The sequence below is a fragment of the Parasteatoda tepidariorum genome, chromosome 7 (assembly GCF_982258835.1).
Source record: "Parasteatoda tepidariorum strain Cologne lab strain chromosome 7, Ptep-v5.0, whole genome shotgun sequence".
Lineage (NCBI taxonomy): Eukaryota > Metazoa > Arthropoda > Arachnida > Araneae > Theridiidae > Parasteatoda > Parasteatoda tepidariorum.
The window spans coordinates 40,227,489-40,255,104 of NC_141761.1; the positions used below are offsets into that span (position 1 = coordinate 40,227,489).

The following is a 27,616-nucleotide window of genomic DNA, read 5'->3' on the forward strand; positions in this document are numbered from 1 at the left end:
TCATTTTACTTCAATTCAGAACACCGCATAATACTATCAATGTATCTGCAACGCATTAAATTAAACTTTAAAACCACAGAGGAATTTATTATTTATTTTATTTCATCTGGAATTTAAGAAAAATAAGCGCTTTGTTTCAATTGTTTGCACTAAATCAAAACACCGTATTACATTGACATATTTCCTGAAAGTTTACACAAAAAGCAATAAATTTTTTAGACACATTTATTTAAGAGTTTTTATCATTGCTTGTACCAGACCTAAAGCGCTATCAAGCGTTTACAAAAAAATTTCAGATTAATAATCAGTTGTAGTATCATAGAGAAGTAAAAGCAAAACTTCTTTCTTTTCCTCTCATTCTTTAAATCTGGTATGGCCTGATTATATGAATCTGAAAGTGAAATTAATATTATTGAATTAAATTACAAAGGAAGTTTAATTACTCACTAATCAATTTTTTTAAATTTTTTAAAATTTATAAACCTGTATAAATCCAGAAAAATAAAAAAATTATATATATGTACAAATAAATTTTGCATTGTTTATATATACGAAAATTCCTACTTTGCAGATCAAGTTTGTAAAGGTGGTACTTTAAGAATGATGATTATTGAGTTGTAAAATGTAAGCTTTGAAAACGTTAAATATTTATATTTCAATTAAAACAAAACTTAGTTTACTATATCTACAGTCAATTCGTTGTACTAGGTCGAATAATATATAAATAAATTTCCTGCGTTTATAGTTTTTGCTCCTTTTAAATTAATATCAGATAGGAAGACAAAACAGGTTGTGGTATGTTTTCGGTCAAATGCAATATTCTTAAAACTAAGTAAAACTACTTCCAATGTTTTTAACACGGGTAATCTGAAGTATTGAAAAGCTGTAAAAAATAAAAACTCCGCTTTGATTATCTTTGAGTGTAGCTTTAAAGTATTGCATTCATATTCAGTCATTTTATATTTCCTTCAGTAATATAATGATATTTTACTTTAACTAATCAAGAAATTAAGCCTATATGAATGTAAGAGTAATTTTATGCAGCATTAAGAAGCATAAAAAATTTTCCAAATAGTTTTCTTTCTTAAAAAATAATGAAAACTATAACACTTACTTTTCAAGCTTAAAATCTGCAAATATTTTCCTAAAATATTCAAATATTAAAAACAATAATTAATGATTCTCTTACCAAACACTTTCATGCAACATATTGTTTAGAATTTTTTTAGAAAATTTCTATACAGCTAAGTAATAAGTTATATTTAAAAAGAATGTAAAAACACTTATATATTTATTTATAAAACTATTTTTTTCCATCTGGAATTACTTACATCCAAGAACAGCTATAAGTAAATAACAACATAATTAAATATATCAACTCTAGATGTGTTGAGCAACTATTTAACAAAAGTATATATTATAGATCAGTTTTTATTTTAATGAGCAACAGTATTTCTTTTCCTAATAATACACTGTACAGCGAATTTGGAAATCAAACATTTTTAAATTTAATAAATGCTCTGAAATTTGTCTAACTCAGAAACTTTTTATTTTTCAAGGAAAAATCTTTCAATATTTTAATGTATCAAAAATATACAATTGATACTCATTAGCCAATTTTTCTTGCCTAAATTGAAGGTTAAATTGTTATTATCCGGAAGATTGTCATGAACTAAACAGTATTGAAATATCAATATTCTATTACTTTTCTGAAATATTTTTAAACTAGCTTTTTATGAGCAAACTAATGTCAACACTTTTGAAAAATATCCATATTTATACAGATCAGCTAATACCATGCTTTGAAATGTTAATGTTATATGTTAATATGTTATGTTAAAATTTAAAGTTCAATGTTAATAAGTCAAGTGTTGTTTCGCAAAATCAAACACTAGTAGTGACACATAGTAGAATAATCTTAATGACACCTTTAGCAGATCTACTAAATAGAAGCAGAATAAGTTTGAGAATTAAAAGAAGTGAGTTTCAGAATCAGAATCAATTTTACAGCGTATTTTTGATCATTATAAATCAGAATACAAACCGAGGAAAAATTGAGGTAAAATTACCGTACACTATGACGACATTTCTGACAAAAAGAATAACATAATTTTTGTGAAATCTAAATTATACGTTATTTATATCACTCATTTGTCAATTTTTCCGTTCACTTGATAACGGCTTACAGGAAATTATATATATTTTTCTAAATTATAGTTTTTATTATCATGCATTAATGAAAAATGCAAAACTTTTCAGTAAGTTTAACCACATAAATAGTTTTTATGCTGCCAATTACCAAATTTAACCACAATTATCAAATTTTAATACATATTGTAAAATCATATTTTATTATTACTTCCATCAAAATCATGACGGAAGCGTTTCGGTGAAAATAACAGAGCCTTTTGTTGTTTCCATAGAACCAGAAACATAGTAAGTTTTGACATATTCTAGTAATTTTGACCGCATTTTTTTCCTCGATTAAAGAACATTGCAGTAAAATCTCATACATTTTTGAAAATGAAGTTAAGCCAAAAAGAATTACGTTTAACATTAAAAACAAATCAAGTGTTTGTGTTTCTGTAAAAAAAAAATTTTAATGTGATGTATAAAAATAAATGTTAATAGAAAAATAAATGACGAAAAAGGTTAATAAAATATTCATTTCAAAATTCTTCTAAATTCCTTAGTTTATAAATAATGCTACATATATTAGAAAAAAAAGAAGGAGAGAGGAAAAGAGATCTTTACTTACTGTCAGTAATTGGTCTAACTGCAAAAAAAAATATTATGGTTTAAAACACTTATAACAGTAGACTTTTAATGTATTATTAAGTTTTTTTTGCATTTAAACTAAATTTAAAAATACATTATACTAATTTATAATGGTATACATTTCAAAAACTGCTAATTTTTTATTTTTAATCAGCTAATGCTACAACTGCGTGCAACACAAAAATAGGTGTCTTTAAAATATACTCTTTGAAAGAATACTAGCATTTTTATGAATTTCAAAATAATGTTCTTATCTCTCTATTCTATTCCCTATTCTATTCTATTCCCTATGAACTTTTATATTATTTATTACATTTACAATTATTATATTTACAATTTATTCTGAAAGGAAAATATGAGAGCCATAACATAATTATTGAATTTATGAATTTTAGAAATTTGATGTAAGTTGTTAACTCTTTTCTTTGTCGGATTATTTTTCTAATTTCCAACTCAAAAAACTTTTTTTATTGCTTGAAATCAAATATTTTCTAAATTCAAAAAACGCAAAATGTTTTTGTCAGCAAGCAGGTTTTTGCTTGACCTATTGGTGGTGAGATATGTGATGACCCGTCCAGTTATCTCCAGTTTTCCCTGCAATACACCTAAGTTTTTATCTAAAAAATACATTGTGATAACATATTTATTAACTCTATAGCTTTAAGGTGCTTAAGATAAATATCTGCATTAAATATTTATTCAAATTAAGCAAAAAATATTTTGGAAAATAATTTTCCAACCTTACTTTTAATAATTTTCCAACCTTATTCATCATAATAATTATGACATCCAATGGTAATAGTAATGAAAGCGAAATTACAGAAAATTAAGAAGGATTTTAATTTCAATTCAAGGCGAGAAATCTCACAGCGAAAATTGAGAAGTAAGTGGGATCTTCAGCATCTCTTAGCATTATTCAGAAACTCAAAAATAATCGCGGGATAGACAAAAATAATCGCGGGGGACGTGTAAGAAGCAACAAACTCAATTTCATCGATGTACTTTTCCTCTTCGTTGCATGCCATGCGACGCCAACCACACTGGCATAAAAACACCGAACGTATGAGGTATGAAGCAGACAGAGAGGGTAAATATTCCTACCTTTTGGAATATAATTTACAAAAAAAAATCTAGTTTTAATAAGATAATAACTATCTGTTAGGCATACAATTCAACATTTTATTTTTCAATTTAGAAATTAAAATATTAAATCAAAATCAACATTTTCATTTTTGTAACATTAGCATTCTAAGAGTTCTCTTTTTAAATTTCGGATGATTCCTTGAGTTAGGTTGTTGCATGTAAATCAGTTGCTATTGTGATAGCTATTCTGGAAAAATAATGACGATGAAATAAAAAAAGTGGCTCAGATTCAATTTCTGTAGAATTTGCAGGAGAATTATAATAGTCGCAGAGGTTATCACTATCGCTTATGCAACGCATGCATTAATTATCAGTGCTCTTCTCTTTTATTGAAATTATTTGTTGCAAAAAATTCAGATACTACCATGGCTTTCAGAGAGTGCTTTATTGTGTTATTTTCAAATTGTAGAGGAAATTCATCATGAAAAGTGTTTTTCAATATCTTTCAAACAATGGTATTCAATAGTTTCTTGCTATTGATAGTTTTTCCATTATGATTCTTATGATTTGTATTCTTTCCCAGATGCATTTGTCATTTATAAGGGACACTTCTCTTTTATTTGTCCCATTTTCAGATTTTGTTTGCTTTCAGCACCATACTCGAAAGATTCGTAATTATAAAAGATGTTCTTTTAGAAACTGTTTAAGTTCAGAATTAAAAGACTTAAATATCTCTCTGTCAGAACTTGACGAACCAAGACGCTAGTTGCTTAGGTAGTCGTTAAAATAGATTAAAAAAAAACATTAGTTACGATTGCAGGAAAAAAGTTCAAATTAAAGTTGAAAGTAAAATTAAAGCCTTATTATAAATTCAGTTTAGAATGAGAAAATTGATGAGGTTGAAAAATTAAAAAAGTTGAACCAATTTTGCAAAAATGTACGACACTCATGAACTGTGCTCATATTGATATATTTTAAAAAGTATCCTTGGAGAATACGCAAAATTTGTAGTCTATAAATGATCATTTTAAGCTTATCTGAAGTGTAAGTAAATAATACTTATCAAAATTGATGTTTTATAGTCTTTTTTAACTTCATGTATACCATTCTATTAAGCTGAAGATATGTACAGGAACGTTGTTAAAGCAGTCGTAACCACCGTATATTTAAAAAAAAAGCTCTCCCCGATGGCCAATTTTTTAAGAATGGAGCATCGTTAAAAATATAACACTTCTTTCACTCCATTCTTTTATTTTTTTGTCTTTAAATGCTCTTTAGTAGTAAACTGATCAAATTTCAAGTTATTTAGACAATCCTTTCCGAATTTCGCAATTAAACAGTTAAATACATCAAGAGGAGCATAATTCATGTGTTCATGAAATTTTCACAAAATTGCTTCCAGATTTTTCAATTTTGTTTTCTCAACAAATTCTTATTTAGTTTATATCTATCTTATTCAGTTTTATAATCGGACTTTCACTTTTTCGCTTGACTCTAAAATTTGACTTCCACTTCATCTTCTCCTATATAGCTTTTAAAAACAATATTTTACGGACATAAAATGGTATAGCACCTAAGTTGTTTCACCTGCATTTTCTGTATAAATTAAAACTCTTGGCTCATCAGGCCCTAGTTAACAAATATATGGATTAACTAAATCTGAATCAGAAAATCTATCTAAGCCATTATTTTTTATCATTATGCACCTCTTAGACATGGAACTAAAACAAATCTAGTATGTTTGCAAATGAGACAAATAAAAAAAAAGGACACACTTTTCATTAACTCACTTTGTAACAACAAATTTAACACAAAAGTAAAATAAATCAAAAGAATCCGAATGGAAAAGATATCAATAGCAAGAATCTATATATCATCATTGTTTCGAACACATTGAAAAATCCCTAGATTTTAACTCCCTCATTGTCAAATAACACAGGGAAAGTATTTCAGCCCTATGAAAGCCAACGCCTGATAAGAAAGAATTTCTTTTCTACAGATACGTAGAATTTCAACGAAAAGCGCAAACAATAAGAATGAATGAGTACATCCCGCTCCTGTCATTCTGTTATCAGTCCCCTATAAGTTCATATCAAAAGAAAATGAACCTGAACATGCAAATAACTCCTTTTTCTACTCAAACATCAGTATTTTTCTTGTTTAAATATCTTAATAACAACTACATGAAATGCACTGAACATAACCCAGTTATAAAATGAAATTTTGATTCCGATACCTAACAAACGACTATATTATCCTTTTAAAAGCTTGTAAGTATTTTAAACGAATTATAAAAATTGGAAATGTGTTAGTTATTTTTTACAAACATAATAAAACATTACAAATTATATCAAATTTCTAAAATGCATGGAAAAAGTCTAATAATTTCGGACCAAACTAAATGCAAAAAATACTTCATAATGTAAATTTTTAATGTAAAAAAAATAATATTTGTCGAGCTTTAATTGCACATTAAATTCAAATTCAAAGTACATATTCCATTTTAGAAAAATTTGCATGTAAATGGTTTACTTAATATTTAGGCATAAAAAGAGGTTTGAAAAATATTTTCCGCATTGGACACAGTGTATTTGTTACAATTTATATTTTAGTGGCGTAATTAAATAGCAGCTGAAAATAACTTAACAAAAATAGTATATTTGCATTTAACTTACCTTTTATTTTTTCTATCTTTCTTTTACAAAGTTAATATTTAGATCAATTAAAAATTCTTCTATTTACTTAGTGAGCTATTCAAATATAATAGTTTAAAATTTATTCGATTTAATTTTTACATTTTGACATTTTAAAATAGGCTTGAAAAAGCTAAATATTTGTATTTTGAAAAAAAAAGAAATAAAAAACTAAACGGCTCTAGTAAAGCTCAAATAATTGCGCAATACGAACATACTATATATTAACAAAATACTTTCTTAGTCACAAAACAATAACTGACAGAATGTTACAAATGGAAGGTTTCCATCATTTTGTTTTTTAAGACTGTGAGAAGTTTTTGCTTATACAGCCGTAACTAAAGTTAAACCAAAATTTTTGTATATTGCATACTGTAAAAGTAACATTTTATTTTTTTTTTCAGTTTAGTATTACTTATGATTATATAAGATAAATTTTATGCACTTGAAAACAACAAAGAAATAAATTAAATATTATTACGTGGTGGTAAGACTTCTGCAAGAGAAAAAGAAAAATGATTCAAAACCAAATTTCAATTATTAGATAAGAAAACAATTCTTAAATAAATATCAAATTTCGTAGAATTATTATCAAATATTTCATAGCTATATACGAATAAAAACTTTATTAAATTTCTAAATACCTTTTCAGCTACATTAAGTACAATAATTTAACCATTACTGTCACTTTAGTTATATGAAGAATTATTAACATTCAATAATTAGATTAAACGTTTTGCTAAAATTTTTGTTGAAAGTATTTTAATAACTGTATCGATATTAAATTTTGAATCTAAGCTCTGTCATACAATTCAAATTCATTTTAATGTTCTTTTACTAAATAAAAATAATTTCCTGAAAAGAATTCAATATTTTTTTAACTTTTAAAACGAACTAACAAATTATAATTTATGCCATAAATTTTTTTAACACAAGTTAAAAGATAATATTATTTTCTGCACTTATCTAAAATTAGATAAATTAAACTGAATACAAATCGATGGTAAATCTTATCTTTCATTTTTTTCAACTTTGTTTAGTACAGCTCAGTCTAATGAACATATCCAATAATCTAATGAGTATATATAGTTGAAGTAAAATAAATATATATGTTGGTGGCTTATAAAATAAAAGTATCAAATCTGAAATAATTTTTCTCATAAATTCTTAATTTTAATCATCGTATTATTTTGCAATTTTTTTCAAGAAATATGCAAAATAATAATTTCTGTTTTTCTATCTCTATTCAATTTAAGTTATAAATATAATAATAATGAAAATTGAAGAGAAAAAACTATAAAATACAAAATTCCCAGTTTCAACAGTCAATCAGCTAAAGTCACAACTGAAAAAATATAGGAAGAATATTTTAAAATGAAATGAATTAAGCAAGTTATTTGCTCATAAGGGAACTGAAAGGAACACCACAGGAGAAAACCGAAAGATACTAATCCTGAATATCACCTCACGAAAACCACAACAGAAGCCGAAAAATTTGAAACAGAAATAAACATGCTAAAAATCAGAAAAGAAAAACACAAATGGATGCACTGACATACATGGCAGCTTTGTCAGGGGAGCATTACCATTACGTCTGTGCGGGAGCAGTTTCTACAGTTGGTGGTAAATTACCCCAAACAACCATAGTTCCGACTGTTCAAGGAAACCACAAGAAACAGAAGAAGAATATATATATATATATATATATATATATATATATATATATATATATATATATATATATATATATATATATATATATATATATATATATATATATATATATATAAATAGAGAGAGAGCAAAGTTTTTCTAAACAGTTCCTTTAATCAAAATAACTTCTTCAAGAAGCAGCAATGCCCCTCCCCTCTATGCATTCAGAGCATTTTTATATAGTTCAGCATTTTGCTATTCCAATTACCTTGTAATTCAATTTCACAGTTTTTTCAATTTGATTGCATCTCATTCTACAGAAGATTTCAGTTTGGCAATGATGCACTTTCAATGATTATTCCTACAACCTTACATAATATGATGCAATAATCCAAGCTTCGGGGTAATTTCTTTGGAAAATTAATGTAAGTAGCAGATTTTTAATAGGTTTGGTTTCAAAGAAGTATTAAAAATTTATAAACATTAGAGTATTGAAATTAATCAATCAGCTATAGTGCTCATAAGTTCAATTTCATTAACACATAAAATAAGGAGAGTTTATCTTGAATTTACGTATGATCCTAATAATATGTTCTTAATAATCCGATTCTAATAAGTTTGTAAGTATTTATCTTTATTGCATTCAACTAAGAAATAAATTCCTTTAAAATGCAAGAATGCATGTAATGTTTCTAAATAAAGAAAATGGAAAAATTAATTTGAAACATTCATACTTACCCCCAACCACGTTTTTAACTGAAACGAATAAAAATGACATTGCTTTGCTTGATACAATGATCACTAATTCATAAGTTATGTTAGTAATGATATAATAATATTATTACGTAATTATATTACTTATTAATATACTATTATATTACGTATTAATATAATTACTGATTGAGAAATTATATTAGTAGATATATATCAATGAAATATATGCAGAACTCAATTGTCCTCTTTTTTTTTTAATATGATTGAACATTGAATCGTGTATTTTTATCTTGGCTGAAAGTTCAAATGTAGTATTAACCATAGATTTAATATTGTGTTGTAACATATCACTAGTTTCTTCAAAATGTGTTCAAATTATATTTCTCTCTCAATTCAAAACATGGGTGAAAGTGATTAATTCATTGTTTCTCTGGATTATGGCTTTAAACATAAGAAGCGATATCCATTATTGAAAACAAATATCATTATTAATCAAAAACTTCCTTAAAAATTATATTTATCATACCGTCATTAAATAAAACTCCGGAAATTACCTTCAAAATTCTTATCTACATAATTTACTTATTTACTTCAATATTTTACAAGAAATGAATAGTTGTTTATCTATCTATTACATGTTGTTTCTGAAAGCAAAATATTAAATCCGTTCAAAATTTTTATTTGAATTATCATTTTTAACAAAATAGCACTTTTTAAAAAATAAAGGAGACACACACTTAACACTAAAAACACACTTTTAAAACAGTTTTATTTTACCGGAGAATTTTACAAAGCATTAAAACTTTACAATTTTAATATGTACTTGCTTGGTACTATTGCAAACTATGAGTTTCCTTAGAATTTGAGTATATAATCTCAAAACCCTGTTACTTATAAGTTAAAAATGATGTAAAATGAGATGACGAACGAAACTGGTATCGTCGCAATTAGTTAAGTCATTTCCCAATTTAATTCAACCATTGAATTGCAAAATTCAAGAAAAATGCAAGAATTAAAAATTAACTTTATTATATAATAAAATTTCTATTTTAATAGATTTTTTAAGCTTTATTTTTCATTCGATGTATCAGTATGTGAACTAAAAAATTGTATGAAGCCCATAACATCATATAAAAAAAACCATTGTCGATTTACACCATTAATTTGAATTCGTATCTTTAACTTAATTTTAAGATCAGATTTAAGATATACTTAAGTTTCAAAACACAAATTTTATGTTATACATTTAAACTGTCCATAAATTGAACATAAGTTTAAACTGTATATGCAGTTATATGCAGGTCATTTCCATATATTTCCTAAATGTGATAAAAATTACTAAAATAAATTAAAACATTCACTTATTATACAGATTTATTTAACATGCATTCTCATTTGGAGTATATGTACGTGAAATAAGGAATTGGATTTGAAACTTTAAAGTAATTGTGCATTAATTTATATTTATTCGTATTCTCTGTAACGTTATTTCAACGTCGAGCAGTTTGTTTGTTTTTTCAAAATACCAATTCAATAAGAAAATATACAAGTACTGAGACTTCAAAAAAATTAATGAAAAAAGGCTATTTAAAGTAAAATTTCGTTGAAACTTTTTTTATTTGATGCATTTGTAATTGTATCTCTACTTGTATCACAACCTTGGGAAACAATCTTTTGATCATTAATGTGTATTTTTACGCGTTTCTTTTTTAACTTTATTTTAACGTCACAGTCTAAGAATTTGCGTCACATCTTAACCACTCTATTCTTTAAACATAGTGATATTCTACTTTCTGATGGAATTTTTCAACTTGACGGGAAACTTTCAGCAATAGCTGACCTTTACTCGCATTTAATGATTATTCATAGACTAATAGTATCAAATATATTAATAAAATAAAATATAAACTTAGAATGGCAAATAAACTAATAACAACCAATAAACTAAAACATTTCAATAAACTGAGAGTTTAAATATTTTTTGTGAATCAGATGATATAAGAGTGGAACCTCTATTTTAAAACTGGCTATTCTTTTTTGAAAATGATAAAAAGGTAAATTAGTAAATTAAAATAGCAGTTACTTAGTTGTTTTTAATATTTTATTATTTTTTTCCCTCTCTTTGTCTCTTCATACAATAATGTCTTAAAACTCTTATTTTTAAGAAAAAATTGATTATTTTAATCAATATATATATATGTATAGATCTATATATATATATATATATATATATATATATATATATATATATATATATATGAAAAAGTGGGGGAGGAGGAAATAATAATGAAAAAAAATAATAAACAACTGATTTAAAAAAAAAAAGAATTTTCATCAGCCCACATGATTATATCCGCAAAAAAGTGTGCTTTCTGATATTGTTTCAATATAGCCAAAGCAAAATATATTAATACAATAGTGTGAGGAGCACTCAAAATTTTTTTTTTCAAAAAGTGCAACAAATAAAATAGAACAGAATAAGTAAAAATAACACGTAAAAACAGAAAATAAAATAAAAAGAAAAAAACAGTATAAAACAAAAACTATAAAGCGAGTAGTGAAATCAGTTGTACTTACATGAACGGGAAATTTTTCAAAAATGATTTAAAAATATTTTTGCAACAAGATTGCCAGATTGCAAAATATGAAAACAAAAGCGCAATAGTTACACTCAATTTATATATATATATATATATATATATATATATATATATATATATATATATATATATATATATATATATATATATATATATATATATATATATATATATATATATATATATATATATATATATATATATATATATATATTAATTAGATATATTTACCTCCACGAACGATTCCTGCCAAATGTAAAAATTAATGTAACAAACCACATTGAAAATACAAACAGTAAAATAACAAAATTTCTTTTTTATTTTTATGCTTTCAAAAATAAATATTATGTTCACAAAAATTTGTTTGAAGAAAACAAGAACTACGACATACTTACTAACAAAAAGTATGCTTTTTATAAAGGTATGTTTTATACTATTATTAACATAACCCCAATTTTTTAATTAAAGCTTTAGCTTTTTAACTATTGTTAGATAGCAATTAAAAAAATAGATAATCGCTAATATATAGAGAAAAAAATATCAAATAAAGATCACCATTAAAAAAAATATTGGATTCATGTTGTTGTATTTTGCCATACAAAAATGGTGTGTATTTATATTCAAAGCAGAAGACAAGTAAAATTAAAAATACAGTGAACTCTCACTTATGCACCGGTGTAAGGGGCCAAGAGAAAAAAGCGCATAAGTGAAAAACTTCAAAATTCTAAAACGCAACGTAAATTGCAGTGACAATATGAATAAATATGTTTCTAAAGATTAAATGTTAATACTTATACTGTTTTCATATTTACTAGAATTATACAGAAGAAAAAATTTAAATTACCATAAGACAATTTATTCTCTTACAAAATAATCTTAATACGTGTTTGTATTTGTTTTTGCCGACGTTATTCAAAAGCAGTTTTTTCCAGTTCATATAAATGGGATGAGGGGGAGTTTCAGAAGCAAAATTAAATTGTAAATAGTCAGTAATAGTGTCTAAAGCTTTCAATACTGCTGTGTGATTTGGAGGAACTTTATCATCTCGTCAGTATCATCCACCACGTTCTCATCTTTCACAAGTTTTAGTTAGATATAAGTGAGCAATTCTTCACAAAAAATTTGAGTTTTAAGGGAGGGGGTGAAACCTCACATGATAAATTTCTAAGAAAAGTACTTGAAGTCATAATATGCTGCACAATAAGTTATTCAAGTACTTCTGTCACTAAACAGATCACCTCCTTTTATTTACTCAAAATGTCCATCTGACTGCAAGTAAGTGATCGCGGTCTCTTTCATCTTTCGTATTCTAGTTGTCTTTTTTTTCTAGAAAACAGCATGGGAGTACAACTAACCTCTGGACAAGAGGAATTGTCATTTTCTAAAAGATGAATGGGCTTTCATTGTTGTTGGTGTAACAGATAAGACACCCTATTCAAAATTCTAGAAAGAATGTCTTTCCAGAAACAGCAAAAATGAAAAGGTCACAGGGGGAAGTAAATTCAATAGGATCTAACAACATATATTTCCTTTTATCTGTAACAAGGATTGCTTATTTGCTTCATTTTTAATTTAAAAAAATTTTTTTAAAAGAAAAAATATTTAAAGGATTAAAAAATTAAAATGTTAGCCTAAAATTTCGGCGCATAATTGAAAAATTTATTTTTAGAGCGACGCATAAACGAAGGATGTTTATCATTATTTTCCTATTTAATGTACTGGGACCTATAAAAATCGTCGTATAAATGAAAAAGGTGCATAAAGGAGGTGGTGCATAAGTGAGAGGTCACTGTAACTGTTTTTCAAACCAAATCGGGACTATTTGTTAGACTAAAAATGTTCTTTGCAGACATATTTCTTTACAAATCGTACTTTGTTGCAAATAACTAATTAACGAACGAAAAATTTTCATATATCTTCTCTTTTTTATTAACAAATCATGGATAACAAAAAATTACTAAGAAGTTAATTTAACAGTGCGTAGAACATTTGTTTCATTTTACATGGTCATAAATTCGTAAATCAGTACAATTTATTAGAAAAAAACTCGATTACTGTGAGAGAATTGTTGAATTGATAAATTTGCTTTAATTAATACAATGTTAGGATTTTTCGAAATTATTTCTTCGTAATATTTGTGATTCCTGCATCCTTTGATTTTTTCCTACTGCATGCAGTTAAAAGTAATTGTGAAAGAATACCATAACACTTTATATCAAATACTATATTTTACTATTTAATTGTTAAAATATAGCTTATGAAATGAACTATTAAAAACAGACTAAAGGGAAGTGTATTCTAAAAAATATTGAAACGAAAGTTATAAATTACGCATCAAATCTTTTATTGATTTTTTAGATTTAAACTCTAAGCATCATTATTATGAATTTTTAAAAAAAATAATAAAATGATGAACACAGCAAACCCTATATATTTGTAATTAAAGAAAAAAATAAATTTGATTTTTAAAAGTCAATTATGTTTACATTTTCAAAATGTAGAATCTTCTTAAGTCATAAGTAATTCAAAGATATATTTAAGGTTACAAGTTATTGTTAATTTCTTTTTTCTGCTTTATTTTAAATAAAAGTCAAGGTCTATTTTTTGTAGAATTAAACTAATCAGAAATTTGATAACTTAACAAACAAATGCTATATTTTAAAATGCAGAATGAATATTTTTTTATCAAATTACTTACCATTTGCTAAGCCTCCAACTGAAAATGATAAAAAAAAATTAAGTTTATTAATTTGATTTATCGATGATCTCAATCCCTTATTATTTCATCATGCACAGCTGCTTAGGCTTACACATAATTTAACTAAATTTAATTTAAAACTTAAGAATATATTTGTATTTATCATTGTTACATCATTGTTATCATTCTTAGAAAATATAAACAAAAAACGTTTTTTAGAAAAAAACGTTTTTTGTTTACGTTGTTTACAGAAAAAAAGATATCGTTTTTTTAAAAAAAAACGTTATCTTTTTTTTTCTTTTTAGAAAAAAAGAACCCTTTAAAAAATTGAGTTGATTTTTTTTTTATTTTTTAGGAAAAATCAATATTTTTCTCCAAATTTAGGTTGAAAGATTAAGCACTCTAATTCGTTTCATGTTCGAACAAATATGCTTCTCGAAAGTTGTTAACTCAAAGTAAAATGCATAAAATTTCTGAAATAAAATTTTTTATATTAGAAATAAATAGTACTTATAAAATAAATTTAAAATTAAATTAAAATAAAATCAAAATAATGTTACTTAATAAACAGGTCTTATATGCTTTGAGATTTTTTTCGCTTTATAGCATTCCACATGACAACTTTGAAGTAGGAGCTGTAGTAGGATTTTAGGCTTTATTTAGCATTTCCTATACCCCTAGCCCGCTTTCAGGCAAGCATAGTAGGCCAAAGCAACTCCAAGTCAGATTATAATTCAAGCATGTGATGATTGACTTTTTTTACATCACGTTATCATATGGTTATTTTTTGCCTATTTTAACAAATTGGGTTCATAACTTCAACCTTGGTGCTCATTTTGCAAACATTTTTAAAACTGGTCTTATCAGAAAGTTGCTTTCAGGAGTCTGATCTCATTTTCGAGATTATGGGGTGTTACTGAAAAAATACACGATTAACATAAAATGGATCTCTAAATCACTTAAAGGAATTTTAATTTAGGAAAACATATTGTATAGCTATGCTTACATATGAAAATGCGCTAGCAAAAATAAATAAATACAGATTTCTTATGTAAAGACATTTCAACTTACTTCCACCAAAAAGACCTGAAAATATACAAGATATAATAAATGAATAATTTACTCTTTCGTTTTATTACCAAATAAGATTAAGAAAGTCAGTTAAACATGTGACTGAAAGTTTCAATGGAAATTTAAATAAAGAAAGCTTCATTAGAATTGTGCAATTGCAAAATCATAGATTGTGATTTTTATCTCTATTCAATCTATTCTTGTGTTGTTGGGACAACGTTCAATCACCTCTATGGTGTCCTCGGGAAAGTTATCTACATTACCAAGGTTAAATACCATAAGACGCTACGAATACCGACTGATGTTAACTTTTTTTTTTCGACTGATTGACAGAAAAGTTCTTAAATATTGACTAAATTCGTTTTCTCGAAGAATTAACGATACTTATTTCGTTTCTTTGACGAAATTATCACTGGAAGCATATACGATCAAACGGTTTCGACAAAAACAAAGAAAATTTTGTGAAATTTGAATATTGACTTCTTACGGAGTGCATACTTTAGTTCTAGAACCTTAAGTTTTCACATGTTATTAAAATAAAACGAACGTGTTCAGTTCAGACAGATAGTTTGCTGAACTTAAACTTAATATCAATATAACTATTTTTAAAAACTTACCTCCTAACAATCCTCGATGTTCTGAAAAATTTAAAATTATGTTGATAAAGTTGTATGAACATAAAAGTAAAAATAAAATTTCATTAATATAATTCATAATAAAATATAATTCAATAAAATATAAAAATAATAAAATATAATTCATAATAAAATTTATTTTATTTAAATGCTTGGAAATTAAATAAATAGAATTTTAGATAGCTTTATATATATAATTTATAAATATATTGAACAAAATTCAAATTCGTAATATATTCCCACTAGAATAACATTACTAATTAAATACTATTTGATTTAGAATTATTGTTCGCATTTCATGAATTAAATGTCGATGAGCATGCAAACACATATTCGCATAATATTTGTATATTATGCAAATATTCGTATTCGTATAATCAAACAAATATTTGTATTGTATTTTTTATCACTAGATGACCCTTAGAATATTTTAAGAAACTCATTCGTGCCTTACTTATTTATTTACTTATCCTACTTCGCGCCTAGTAGCACATAATGCCCTTATTTTCTTGCACCATCTCACTCAATCCTTTGAACAAGATCTCTCCTGGAACAAGCTCGTTCAACCCACCTGTCTTCTTTCCCTTTCCACCTTTCTTTTCCATGTTAGCATGTGTTTTCTACTTTTTCGTTTGCCTTCTAGTGCCCACGTTAAGGCTTCAGATGGTATTCTTGTAGCAGGCATTCTCAATACATGACCTATCTATTTCCATATCTTTCTTTTTATACCGATGTATCAAGTATACTGTTACAGATATCCATGGCGTTGAAATGGGTGGATTAGTTCTTGTAGATTTATTGTCTGAACTGTTTTCAAACAAGGTTGATGATTTATACTTTGATAACTTATTTACTAGCCCAGAACTTAGAAATGAATTATCTAAAGAAAATATTGGAGCAACGGGAACTATATGTACAAATTGTACATAAAACCGTTCTCTTCACGAAGTTAAAGCAAAAACTATATCCAGGTATTTATGAATAGTATTTTGACTATTTGAACAGTTTAGCAAATTTCAGATGAAAAATTCTAGCAATGTAACAACAGTTTGCTCCAACATGCACGAAGTTTTCCCTCTGATAAAGGCAATGTGATGGTAGAACACATAAATAAAAGTGATAGAAACTGATCAACCTAATCTGTAGTATCCGAATATAATCGGTATATGAGAGGAACAGATCGTATGGACCAGAATGAAAATGTATATCGGTGTATATGTATATCGGTGTTTCATACGGTCTAAGAAATGATGGTTATTATTTATTTGGGTTAGAAAGGGCAATAATTGACAAATCTATTGCTTGTAACCATCTTTGTTCCCTTTTTTCCCAATTGTTAGATTTTTTAAGCTTAAAATGAGAAATAGGTTAAACGGTTTATTAATCCAAGATCACTAAGCTTGGTCATGACAGACACTTTTACTAAAACAAGCAGATGCTAAGTACAAGATTCCCTTAAATATAACAGAATAAACCACTTTATCAATGTGAATAAAACATTGTTACACTGCCGAAGTTGGGGGATAAGGTTGCTAGAAAATGAAGCAAATGTAAAATTGTATTGCTTAAAAAATGTTTCAAAGTATTTCATATAAAATAACTTCACTTTATCCTTTCTAAAAAAAAGAAAATTCTTTTTTAAATGAAAAGAAATTAACCTTATTTTTTATATTATTTCACATTTTATTACTTGTTTTATTCAAAATTGCATTCATCTTTAAATGGGGAAAAATCTGCACCTATACAAGACTAGCTCTCCAATATTAGGACATTAGGATATTATGATTTATTATAAAAATTATTTAAAAAAATATTTCACATATCAAGTTGGTAGAAAAAATCAGGCATTAATGGGTTAAGAAACTTATAACAAATAAATGTGATTTAAGTTTACTTACTAACAGCTGGTTTATGTGTTGTTACTGAAAGAAAACGTACTAGTATACACTCATTGCTATAATAATTTGCCCACCAAGAAAGAATTGTTGGAAATAAACGGAATTTTGCACACTTAAGTGTAATTTTGATAGAGTAAGTGGTTAAGAAACAAGGCGAAATGATAATTTATTGAAAGAAAAAGTAAAATGAATGGAGTTTTTTGTTCCTTCTTGCTCCACCTCTAGCACGAATCCAGGATAGGGTAGACATTGAGTCATAAAATCCCTTATAATATCCAGCGGTATCTCATTCCACAGTTGCATTGAAAATAATACTCAATTTACTAAATTCAGAGGCTGTCCAACTAGCGGTCCCAAGTTGTCCTATACATGCTCGGTTGGTGACAAATCTGGGGATCAAGCCAGGAAATAGGGGTAATGTGGCGCATATTTTCCTGCGATACCCTTGCTTTGTGTGGCCGAGCATTCTTTTGTTGAAAAATGAGTCTTCAACGATTGGCAAACACATGTGGTTGAAGGATGTCACGAGCAAACCGCTGGGCTTCCATAAGGACGTGGTTAAACGTTAGAGGTAAACGTATGTCGAATTAGATGGCTCCCCATCATACTAGCTTTAGAAGTGGTGTCCAACTGTTCAGCGCTGGCATCCACTCACTGTTGCCACTGTTTGGAGTGATGACTTTGACTATGGGATTGGACTGCAACCGAATGGAACCAGGTCATCTTCAGTCATGAATCTAGATTTAATAAGGGCAGTCATAATTTTAATGTACAAGAGTAGAGTCTCCAAGGTAAATGCCACAATCCTACCTTAGTTGCACAGCAGCACACTGCTTCTACAGCTGGAGTGATGATGGGTGATACCGTCACATACTTCACACGATCACCCTTAATATTGATCCACGACACCATGACAGTCCATGGGTTCGTTCTTGACACCTTTCAGTAACATGTGTGGCTACTCATGGCAGGGCTCCTACAAGCCGTTTTTTAACCAGGCAATGCTCGTTCACAAACAACAAGGGTATCACAGGATTTTCTCCATCTCTAGATATCTACCCTTTTTTGCCCTGTACGATCTTCAAATTTATCACCAAATGAGCTTATCAAACTTTGGACGGCAAGTTGGACAGCCCCCGAGTTTAGTCCATTTAGAGGTGTTTTTACAGTGACTGTAACGTGTATAGCATCTTGCATTTTAACTTGAGGTGGCCCAAGAGAGTACTAAAACTTATATTCGTTTGAATTTTTTCTCGCAATAAATCAACATTTTGCTTTGATTTTTAATCACTTTCACGAATATCAACATTGTACTTACTTATGCAACATTTTGTTTCATACTGACATTTCCACCTAAGCGTGCAAAGTTTTTACTACTATGTGTAAAATTACTTGCTTTAAAATCGTTTAATCATACTTAATTTAATGTATAATCATATATATTTTTATGATTAATTTTAATTAAAATTTTAGTACTAAATTTTTAGCTATTGAAAATAAAATATACATATAATAACTAAATAGAAAGAAAATGAAGGAAAACAAAACCATAACTCATATAGATAGGTTTTACAGATTAGACACAATTTAAATCCTCTGATACGTGATATTACTTTAAATAATATTAGTTCAACTCAACAAGTTAAGTTTAAATCAACCTGTGTTCAAAAAAAATTTAGTAGCTAATTAAGATTAAGTACTATTCTCTACTCCAAAAATATTTTAAGGGTGTTTTAAATATATATATATATATATATATATATATATATATATATATAACAAAAAAGTATTTTATTACATATTACATATATCTATGGGAAATTAATATGCTAATGTTAAATATTTGGCCATCAATATAATTACTTTAACTTAATATGGTGTATTTTGCTAAATTAATAATTTTGTTTAGCTGTAGAAGAATAATTTAACAATAACTTTGTTGCTTTGTAACGTATGCACTCGGAAACTCTTCATAATTATTTACCTTAGAATTCAATCGTCGAATTCTTCAACGTTTTATTTTATTTTTATTAACTTAGCTTTTATGCGAGCTTCAGGGCCCATAGTTCCTTTTCCCAGCTATTTTTGAATTTCAATTATGTTCTAGGTGTGATTTTATTTTATAGTTTTTAATAAACAGTTCATTTTGGCAATTTAGTTTTATTTCATTATTCGATGGCTCATGCTAGTTTAATTCATGTTTGTTTTCCCACACAATTTTTTAATTAAGAATAATGGTTGTGAAGTAATTAATACCTATTTAACATAATTTAGATTGTGTAAACTAAGCTATTTTGTTTTATATATTACTTCCAAAATATTGGATTTAAATATTAATTTCGCTGCTACTTCCTTATTTGTCAATGGTTTCCTCTGATGCATCTTTTGTATTGCTGCCATCTTAAACCAAGTATCATTTTCCAGTGGGAATAACTATATGCTCTTTTGTGTGTGAAAATCCTCTCGTCACCTATTTAAGACTAATTATAATTTAGCTGTCGCCAGCTTCCACAGAAATGTTAAAACCTGCAATTCATCTCTGACTATCAGGTAACTTTAATCTTTTATCGGTACAAACCAATGTTTCTAGAGCATTCTTTTTCTTCTTGTATCACCTCTTTAGCCGTCCCTATTTTAGTATTAGTTTCTTTGGCTTATATAAGTTAAAGTTTAAACTCTCATTGGGAGCTCACATTTGTTTCCGAGCAAACCATTTTCGCCAAGGATGCTAGCATACGAAGCGATACGTGAAGTCATTAAGAATACATTCAATTTTCGTCCTGACAAATTTCTTCTCTGGGAATATGCTGGCAACTGATGTTGCTTTCAATTTTTCTATTATATTTATGATGATTTGTGTTGTGAACATTGAAGCTTAATGAATAAATGTTTTTATTTCTGTAAAATATTTTCCAGCTTTATTATGGATGATGTCATTCTCTTGTGGTAAAGGGTGAATAAGGAATTGTTTTTGAGTTAAGTATTTATGTTTTCTTTTTAACGGATGCGTTCTGAAGGACCTCGCAGCACTTGCTTTGTTTCGACACTATACCTTAAATTTAATTGTCCTAAATTCTAATGTTTTCTATTATTTTTTTGCCATTAATTCTATAACTATTTTTACAATAATTTTTAATATCCCTCACCATAAAAGTTTAAACGCAAACCTAAACCATTAACAAATAAGAAAATGCCAGTGAAAAAATTGTAAAATAAAATAAGAGTATTGTATAAATATCTTAATAAAAATTAAACTAAGAATTATTCCAAATAGATATTAACGAGACAAAATAAAATTAATATTCCAATATACAATTATTTGAATAATAAACAATTCTTTAAAATATTTAAACCTTATATTGCGGTATATAAAGCAAAAAAGGGCTATATTACATAATCTAAATTACATTATGGTAGTAATATAATAATGGTAGTAATTAAATCACTACCATTATTCTAACAAAGATGACAAAGATTAACAAAGATACACCCCATTAAATTAACGTAATGAAACTAATTGCCGAATATTTAACATATGTATGTTAATTTGACAAGGATATATGTAATAAAATATTTTTATGTTATAAACAAATATTCATATGTGGTGTACAAGTGTACAATACCATATATATATATATATATATATATATATATATATATATATATATATATATATATATATATATATATATATATATATATATATATATATATATATATATATATATATATATATATATATATATATATATATATATATATATATATATATATATATATTTCAAAATAGACTAGTTTATCTTTTTTGGAACTTTTTGAAATATAACATCAATGATTGTTTTCTTTTTAATAAAGAATGAGCTTATTATGCTTCCATTTTTGTTTATGTATTTTCTTACGTCATTTTATGTAAGATTAATGCTAAATATGGACTGTGCATATATGTTACTTAATTAGTACTACGTATTTTTTTAATTATTATTACGCTTTTAAAACGTGCTCCTATGATACGCGTTTAAGTAATTGAAACTGAACTTGAAATAAAAATTATAAGTTATGTTCTTAAAAGCAAAATTGGCAGAGAAATAGTTGTAACTAATTTAAAGAACTAAAAAAAATTGCCATACTATCATTAACAATGATGCCTAATGGCAACAGTTACTAATTTTGACACACAAGAATATGTGCGTTACTTTTTGCGCAAAGCAGCAAAATCTCTTTTTTTTTTTAAATTTAAGTTGAACAACTAAAATTACTTTTATTACTTTTTTTCTTTAACGAATATTGTATTGCAAAAATAGATTGTGTAAAAAAATTCATAATAACAGTCTGATACAATCAGCACACAACAGAAATTCAATTTATAGAATTTAATAAGAATATACCAATGATCATAATCGTTTTTCAATGTACCATGTCTAATATAGTCGTCTCATTTTCAACTATGGTAATGCCGTTGAATTGTTGGTATTTTGGTTATCATTTATATAAATTAACAACAAATTATATATATATATATATATATATATATATATATATATATATATATATATATATATATATATATATATATATATATATATATATATATATATATATATATAGCAGATTATTTTGGACTGATAATATGAAAAAAAAATTACCTTTTTTGGGCGGGGGTGTATATGCATGTCTGCCTATATAGGGAAAAGAAACAGATATAGGGTGAAAAAAAAGCGCAATATTTTATGCAGAACCTGTAAACTTAAAGGAGGAAAAGGGTTTTGAAAAGTATGTATTTACCATGGTGGTGTCTTTTGCCATGATGATCTTAAACAAAATTAACAATACTTTTACAATCTTCAAAAAACTAGAAACAAAAGTAAAAAGTGAAAAATCTATAAATTTACTTTTTTTCCTTTTTAGTTAAATGTTACATCAAATTTATTAAATTAAAATAAATGAAACTAATAAATTATCATAAAACTTGAAATAAAAATTATTTAACATAAATCTTATCAAAAAATCCAAAAAAGAAAAACGCATTAAATGTAGGATTTGTCTATAATAAGGATGAATTATTATCTGCAAATAGACCTCATGCAGAAAAATCTGAGTGTAGATGTGATTTTTTTGCTTGTTTCTTATTAGTGCACAAAACTTCATTGTTAAATTTATAAATTTATTATAAAGTTATTACTTCCAAAAAGCGTCGAAATCTATTTTAATACTATTTGGTAAAGAATTATTTTTTACACTTTAGATCAGCATAAATTGTGAAGGCTTATTTCTTTTTTGAAAATTGTTCTTCAAATAACTAAAATTGTTTTTTACAGTGTTATTGAAGCTAATGGTTGATGAAATTTGTAAGCAATTGTTAAGTAATTCTTAATCTGAATTGTATATTTTTCAAGCTTACTAGGCACACATAAAGTTTACTTACCACCATAAATGCCATACACTTTAAAAGGATAGTTTTCTGGAAACAGAAAAAAAAATTATGTATTTGAATTACAATCTTTAATTTTTTTTTAATTATTTAAAAAAGAGTAAATCAGTTAAGTCTTTTTTATCCTAAAATCAACTTAGTTCTAAATTTTACTCACTTATAAATTAAGTTATTTTGAATAATAGTTTTTTTAATAAGTAGATACAAAAATTTTCCTGTTTTTATGAGTATATTTTTAAGTTCTTTTTGTTATTATACTAGTTTTGTCTGAAATACCTTCTCACGCAATTATTGTTTTTCATCTTTTAGTCATTTGTCAGTATGTTCTTTTTACCACAATGTTTTCAGGATCGTCACCAAGGTTGAATCCCAAATTGTCTCTAGTTAAGTGTAACTAAAGGGCGACGTTAATTGTTATGACGACATTTTTTTCAGCACTAATAAGACTAGGTATTTTAATCTTGACTTTCTTTCACATTTGTTTAGTAAAGCTGCAGACAGTTTTTGAAAATATGAAACAGATGATTTTGTTTACAAATGACAGCATTACATAGCATAAGTAATTGCATACTGCGTAGCTAAGCTAAACCTTTCTCCCTAATGCAAAGTACAAAACTTGAAATTACACTTACGAATAAAAAATAGTTTTATAATTTTAAAGTTTTTAAAATTCAGTTAGAGTTTGGAAAAAAAACTTTTATCAACGAACATACAACTACGAAAACACGATTTGCATTATAAAATATAGTATATTTATATGGCAAATAAAAAAGGATATTTGAACACTTACTACACTCGACGAAATCTGGAAAAATAAGGACAAAATTAATGAACATTTTTGGATCGCTCATAATTATTAGATTCAGTGTGTGTTATTTTTAATTTGCAGATTAAACTTTTTGCATTTTGAGTATTCATAAATTTTAATAACGAATTTTAATCGTCTTTTTACATAAATTATAATTTTTTACCATAATGAAAAAAAAGCTTAATCGAAGCAATCATCAAAAAACTCAGAAATTATGTTTAGCTACTTCATTACAAAATGGTATCCTCTATAATATCACAAATTTTTAACTTTAAAAAAAATTCATTTTCATGGAATTAAGTTTTAATCTGTCATAACTAATTTTATTAACAGTTTAAGGTTTGATTTGGATGCCAAGTATAAAATAAGTAATAAGCTATCAAGTTTAAAAATGTAAATATCAGGTAACCATAAAAGGAAGTAATATACGTAAAACCAAAAAAAACAGATAACCTACAACTAATTTTTGATCAATAATTTGTTTGGCTCTATCCAGAAAAAGATCCGATGTCTATATAATGTAATTTGAAATTTATAATTGTATTTAGATTTATAATCATATTACGAGAGAATTTATTAAAAGATCATGTTTGTATGCAAAAGATTTCGAAAAAGAAATCAGTAATAGAAAAATGAATAAAAAATTACATATGAATTATTTGGGACAATCAAAAATTCATTGCTTATACTATACAAGGAATAGAGAAATTCAAAATACTTATTAAAATCTTTAAAAACCATAGCATAGTGTAGTACTGAATTGTTTTTTTTAAGTTTGATTTATTTCACATTTATTCTTAAAAAATGCAACAGGAACATTCATTTTACGGATAACAATTGCCCATAGATATGAAGCAAGTGGCCCTGTTGTCTGCATCCCTTGGACTGTGAACCAAAAAAGGACCACCTAGCATGATAACGAGAACAGCTGTCTTGGACAGAGGATGATTGGCTGTGGGTTCTCTTCAGTGATGAGTCACTCTAGTCGGGAAGCGACTCCAGACGTGTTCTTCTCTGGAGAGAACCCAGGAGTCGCAGTAGGTGCCCTAACATTGTCGAAAGGGCACCCATTACATCTCTTGGCATTTCCGGCAAAATTAAATTCCTAGTGCACTTTAGCATCCAAATAGAGTCTCGGTGCTACCATCTAGTATGGCAGAAACTAGACGTCCAAATTAACATGGTCAACGGTATCTCATCCATTGTGGTGGTCCTGAAAGAGTGGATACCACTTCTGGAGAACGCACTAGGTCTGCTCATCGAAAAGACTGATTGTGCAGCTCATTGGGAATAAAAAAAACATTGTCGAAAGAACCACCATGGTCAAGATGACCGGTTTCTTCATACACTCACTAGAGGTATTTTGACAGGTTATGGGTACAGGAAAGAGATCTTTGCATCCTATGTGAGACCTTTCCTCAAAACATATGGATCAAATTTCATCTTTCAAGATACTTACTTTTTCTTAAAAGGATGATAATGTCCATTCACACAAAGCTCAGTTGGTGGACGAATACACTCAATCGATAATCATTCATTCCCCAGTCGATACGATATTCAACTATTGGAGTGACCTGTAATGTCCCCTGACCTTAATGTCATCGAACACGCATGGAATGCTCTTGAGCCCTGAATTGCAGCTCAAAAACTAACTCCACCGACCATCGAGAGTTCAAGAGTGAGCTCATCGAATATCTCATGGGTGCAAAAGTATGGGCCGTTGCCACAGGGGATGATGAAGAGTGTGGTAAACGGTATGAAGCGCAATATAATTTAAGGTTAAAAGACTAGAAATTTAGTTTAAATTAAATAAAATTAAGAAGCAGGAAGTTATTTAAAAAAAATCAATAAATAATTTTTAACGATGACGCATATTTTAAAGCGAGGAGTTCTATTTTTAATATTTTTTGTCGCCACCTTTTTTTAATATAGTGCTCAACTCATTTAATATGAGTGTTCCAACTCCGAGTTATGAGTGGAATTTTCTGCACTGTGATAAAATTATACTTATACGAACCCCGCATATCCCATGCTTGCAAAAGTAAGAGTGGTTGTCACAGGGAAGATAAGGACTCTAATAAACAGTATGAAGCACAATATATGAGAGTTAGGATAGCTTTCAGAGGCAATCATACTCCCTATCAAACATATATTTTTCTGACTGATATGATGTCGGTCATCTGCTGTTCAGGACAAGGGACCAGATTCCTTACTTGAGGCTCAGGTTATGCCTATTGTTACCACAACTAGCATATATTGGTTTTATTTAGAATGATATTTTGACCAAGTTTGGTTTCAGTTACTTTGGTAGTTTGTGTTAAAAAAAAAGCACATTTGTTCCTTCTAGTGTACAGGTTTTACCAGTGTACCTTGAGTTTGACATTTAAGGATATGAGTTCTCATAAATTAAACATAATTTTCTTTTGCTTATGAAAACATTTCATATAAGGATTAATAATAAATTAGATAAATATTAGATATGAGAGTTAGTTGTCTATGTATTTGTATATAGTTGTTTTGTATATATTTATGTATTTGGTTATTTTGCTTACAAGTCTTTTGCAATTAATTTGTATAATTATTAATGAAAAAATTACGTAAGCATGGTTTTTATAATAATTTAAAGGTAACAATTTAAGTTTTTTTTTTACTTTTATTGCCTTAAGCGAATAATACTTTAACTAATTATACGAATTGTTCATATGAGTTATGATTAAGTTATGATAACTATAGTGAGGGTGAGATGTTCTTTTTAGACAGCGATGTAGTCCATAAAGATGAATTGGTTACAAGTGACATCATCGCAGATAATTTGTGGCATTTGTCGATTCAGAAGCCAATCAGGTTCGACACACACGCGAGATGTCACTTACAGGTATCTAATTAAATATGGTTTAAATCATATGGTTAGGTAATTATTTCAATTCTTCTCGAGTCACAAGTACAGAATTGTGAACTCGATGGATATTTTGTGGGTGTTACATAAAAGCTTGAATACAATCACAATACAATGCATATGTTTTTAATTTGTGTTTTTCATTATCTTTAAATAAATCTTATTTGCATTCATTCAACAGTCTTGTTCGTTAAAAGTGCCCATCTTTAAAATAGAGCATAACAATCTGAAAGACTTAATTTCGAACAATATTGCATGGACAAAGCTGAATGTATTAATTAAAGCAATGACACAACAAAATGGAGGTTTAGCACATTTAAATAATGCGACATTTACTACATTTTTTGGAATAAGGAAAACTAAATTGCAATTTACTCGAAATTAATGCATGAAAGTTTTTTTTAAACAAATACAAATAATCAAAACATTTTTAAAGGAGATGGTTATAAATTTAACTTACTATTATTTAAAAACACAGTAATGAATAATATACACCATGATGAAAGTATAAGCTTTGAAGTGTGCATATTTTGCTTATGTACTAAAGAAAATTATCAAATACGAAAACATCTGGGACGAATGTAATTTTTTATTGCATAGCCATTATTATAAAATAAATTCTATTTCGAATTTGTTTTACTTGAATGATTTGAAGTACATC

General features: G+C 27.0%; 1 protein-coding gene across 1 annotated transcript; it reads right to left on the reverse strand.

Moving 5' to 3' along the window:
- Window positions 1-78: 78 nt before the first annotated feature.
- On the reverse strand, window positions 79-27,616 carry LOC107456753 (uncharacterized). Its single transcript, XM_087167734.1, has 15 exons — window positions 27,416-27,616; window positions 24,042-24,056; window positions 23,246-23,281; window positions 22,606-22,632; window positions 22,467-22,499; window positions 17,824-17,847; window positions 15,908-15,928; window positions 15,291-15,305; window positions 14,220-14,237; window positions 11,753-11,767; window positions 8,946-8,963; window positions 7,036-7,050; window positions 2,759-2,776; window positions 1,115-1,343; window positions 79-391 (listed from the first exon to the last, which is right to left on the reverse strand). The coding sequence occupies exons 1-14, from the start codon at window positions 27,480-27,482 to the stop codon at window positions 1,324-1,326; spliced, it is 342 nt and encodes a 113-aa protein (XP_087023860.1). The 5' UTR covers window positions 27,483-27,616; the 3' UTR covers window positions 79-391; window positions 1,115-1,323.